The sequence below is a fragment of the Ailuropoda melanoleuca genome, unplaced genomic scaffold (genome assembly GCF_002007445.2).
Source record: "Ailuropoda melanoleuca isolate Jingjing unplaced genomic scaffold, ASM200744v2 unplaced-scaffold4768, whole genome shotgun sequence".
NCBI lineage: Eukaryota > Metazoa > Chordata > Mammalia > Carnivora > Ursidae > Ailuropoda > Ailuropoda melanoleuca.
This window is the reverse complement of record NW_023220147.1, coordinates 3,261-5,658: the sequence shown is the minus strand read 5'-3', so window position 1 is coordinate 5,658 and position 2,398 is coordinate 3,261. Positions and strand designations below refer to the sequence as shown.

General features: G+C 39.8%; 1 protein-coding gene across 1 annotated transcript; it reads left to right on the top strand.

Annotated features, from left to right (window-relative positions):
• The first annotated feature begins 1,142 nt into the window (after positions 1-1,142).
• On the top strand, positions 1,143-2,087 carry LOC100473843 (olfactory receptor 5B2). Its single transcript, XM_002930993.3, has one exon. The coding sequence runs from the start codon at positions 1,143-1,145 to the stop codon at positions 2,085-2,087; it is 945 nt and encodes a 314-aa protein (XP_002931039.2).
• Positions 2,088-2,398: the final 311 nt, after the last annotated feature.

Below are 2,398 nucleotides of genomic sequence, written 5' to 3'. Positions count from 1 at the left end.
AATGGTAACCCCTTACTGAGTTATTTTATGGATCTTCCCTTATTTGCTATTACAGACACAGTTCTGTAAAATATATGGGAGAAGTATTTTGACTATGTTTATCTTACAAATAAAGAGAAGGGAAGTGACTTCTCCTAGGGCACAGTAGGAATTAATGGTAGATTCTGAACTTGAGCCCAGGTTCCTGGGTCCTTGTTAGCGTGTTTTCATCCATCTTTTCCTGCCTTAGAGAACTTGAATCCTTTTGACCACTACCTAAGATATAGCTTCTCTATGTTATTTATGGGTTATTTCATGGATGAATTTCTCATTTCATATTCATTATTCAGGACTGACTGGCCCTTCTCTTCAAGGAGCAAGGTAAGCCTCTATATTCCATACACGCTGCTAGTGAAAAATGTCATTCATGCAAAAGGAACTATACATACCATGAGTTGTTTGAGCAGGGAAATAGATGTTTTGAACATTTTTTTCAAAAACAGTAAGTTGAGGCTGGAGTATAAGTGTCAAAACTTCCATTAGCAGGGGGTTTAATGATACTTGAGAGATATCCTGCTACTTCCCTATAAAAAATAAGATAGATGACACTCTGCTTGAGTACATGATAATTTCCTTTTGTTCACTATAGTTGGTCTCTCATTGGAGGTAAAAGAAAGGGGGAGGGTAAGTGTGAAATGACTCTTCTTTAAGCTACACAGGAAACTAAATGAATTAGCAAGATCGAACTGAAGTTTAACCTTTGTCCTATAATCTCATCCTTATTATCACTGGCACCTTTAAATATGCTGTTGTTGAGGGGGCTAAAAGCACACAGATTCTGATCAAGTCAAAACTGAGTTTCAAACTTGAATCCTCTTCATACTAGTGACATAATGATAAAATACCACATAACTTCTCAAATCCCTAATTCCTTTAATGGTAGAGTGAAAACAATAACACTATCCACTGTATACAAGCACACACACATTTATATGTAAAGTCCTTAACAGTAGACCAGGATCATTTTGAAGTACAGATTATTAAGGAAATAATGCACACCGTATTTACACATTTCAATTTCACTAGAATTTCCTTTTTGTTTGATACTTCTCTCCTTTATTTCTCATTGCTACAGGACATCTCATAATTCCCAAATAACATTGATGGATAACAGCACAGAAGGGACACAGTTCATCCTGCTGGGACTAACCAATGCCCCAGAGCTGCAGATCCCCCTTTTTATCATGTTCACCCTCATTTACCTCATCAATGTGGTTGGGAACCTGGGCATGATGGTGCTGATTCTCTTGGACTCTCGTCTCCGCACGCCCATGTACTTCTTCCTCAGTAAACTGTCTCTGGTGGACTTTTGTTACTCTACAGCTGTCACTCCCAAGGTCATGGCTGGATTACTTATAGGAGACAAGGTCATCTCCTACAACGCATGTGCTGCTCAGATGTTCTTTTTTGTAGCCTTTGCCACTGTGGAAAATTACCTCTTAGCCTCAATGGCCTACGACCGCTACGCAGCCGTGTGCAAACCCCTCCATTACACCACCATCATGACGACAGGTGTGTGTGCTCGTCTGGCCATAGGCTCCTATGTCTGTGGCTTCCTTAATGCCTCCTTCCATGTTGGAGACATATTCAGTCTGTCTTTATGTAATTCCAATCTGATCCATCACTTTTTCTGTGATGTTCCAGCAGTCATGGCTCTCTCTTGCTCTGGTAAACACATTAGTGAGGTGGCTCTTGTTTTTATGTCAAGCTTTAATGCCCTTTTTGCTCTTCTGGTTATAGTGATTTCCTACCTATTCATATTTATAAACATCTTGAAGATGCAGTCAGCTCAAGGGCACCAAAAGGCTTTATCCACCTGTGCTTCCCACCTCACTACGGTGTCCATCTTCTATGGGACAGTCATCTTCATGTATTTACAGCCCAGCTCCAGCCACTCCATGGACACAGACAAAATGGCAGCTGTGTTTTATTCTATGGTTATCCCCATGCTGAATCCTGTGGTCTATAGCCTGAGGAACAAAGAGGTCAAGCATGCATTCAAGAAGGTGGTGGAAAAGGCAAACTTTTCTATAGGATTAGCAATTTAACATTACACAATGCATAATAATTTTGTTTAATTCCACTCAGACTTCCCCATGCAATGAGCTACTTTCTATGTCCCATGCTGCATGTAAATTCTGAAGTAACATCCTTATCTCTTCAAAAGTCTATTGTCTTGTAAAAAGAAAACATATTCAGAAATATAATACCTGAGTAAGAGTAGCTAATGGGAAGCATTAGAAATTTGGGGACCCACTTGTCAAACCTGACTAATATTTGATTTGTTCACTTGTTGCACTTATTTTTTCTCTGCCACAGGCCAACATACATGTCAAGCAGGAGCCCAAACAAGCCCCAT

What these genes read in the sequence shown, in the direction of transcription:
- LOC100473843 (XM_002930993.3), top strand. Translation starts at nt 1,143, where the DNA reads ATGGATAACAGCACAGAAGGGACACAGTTCATCCTGCTGGGACTAACC.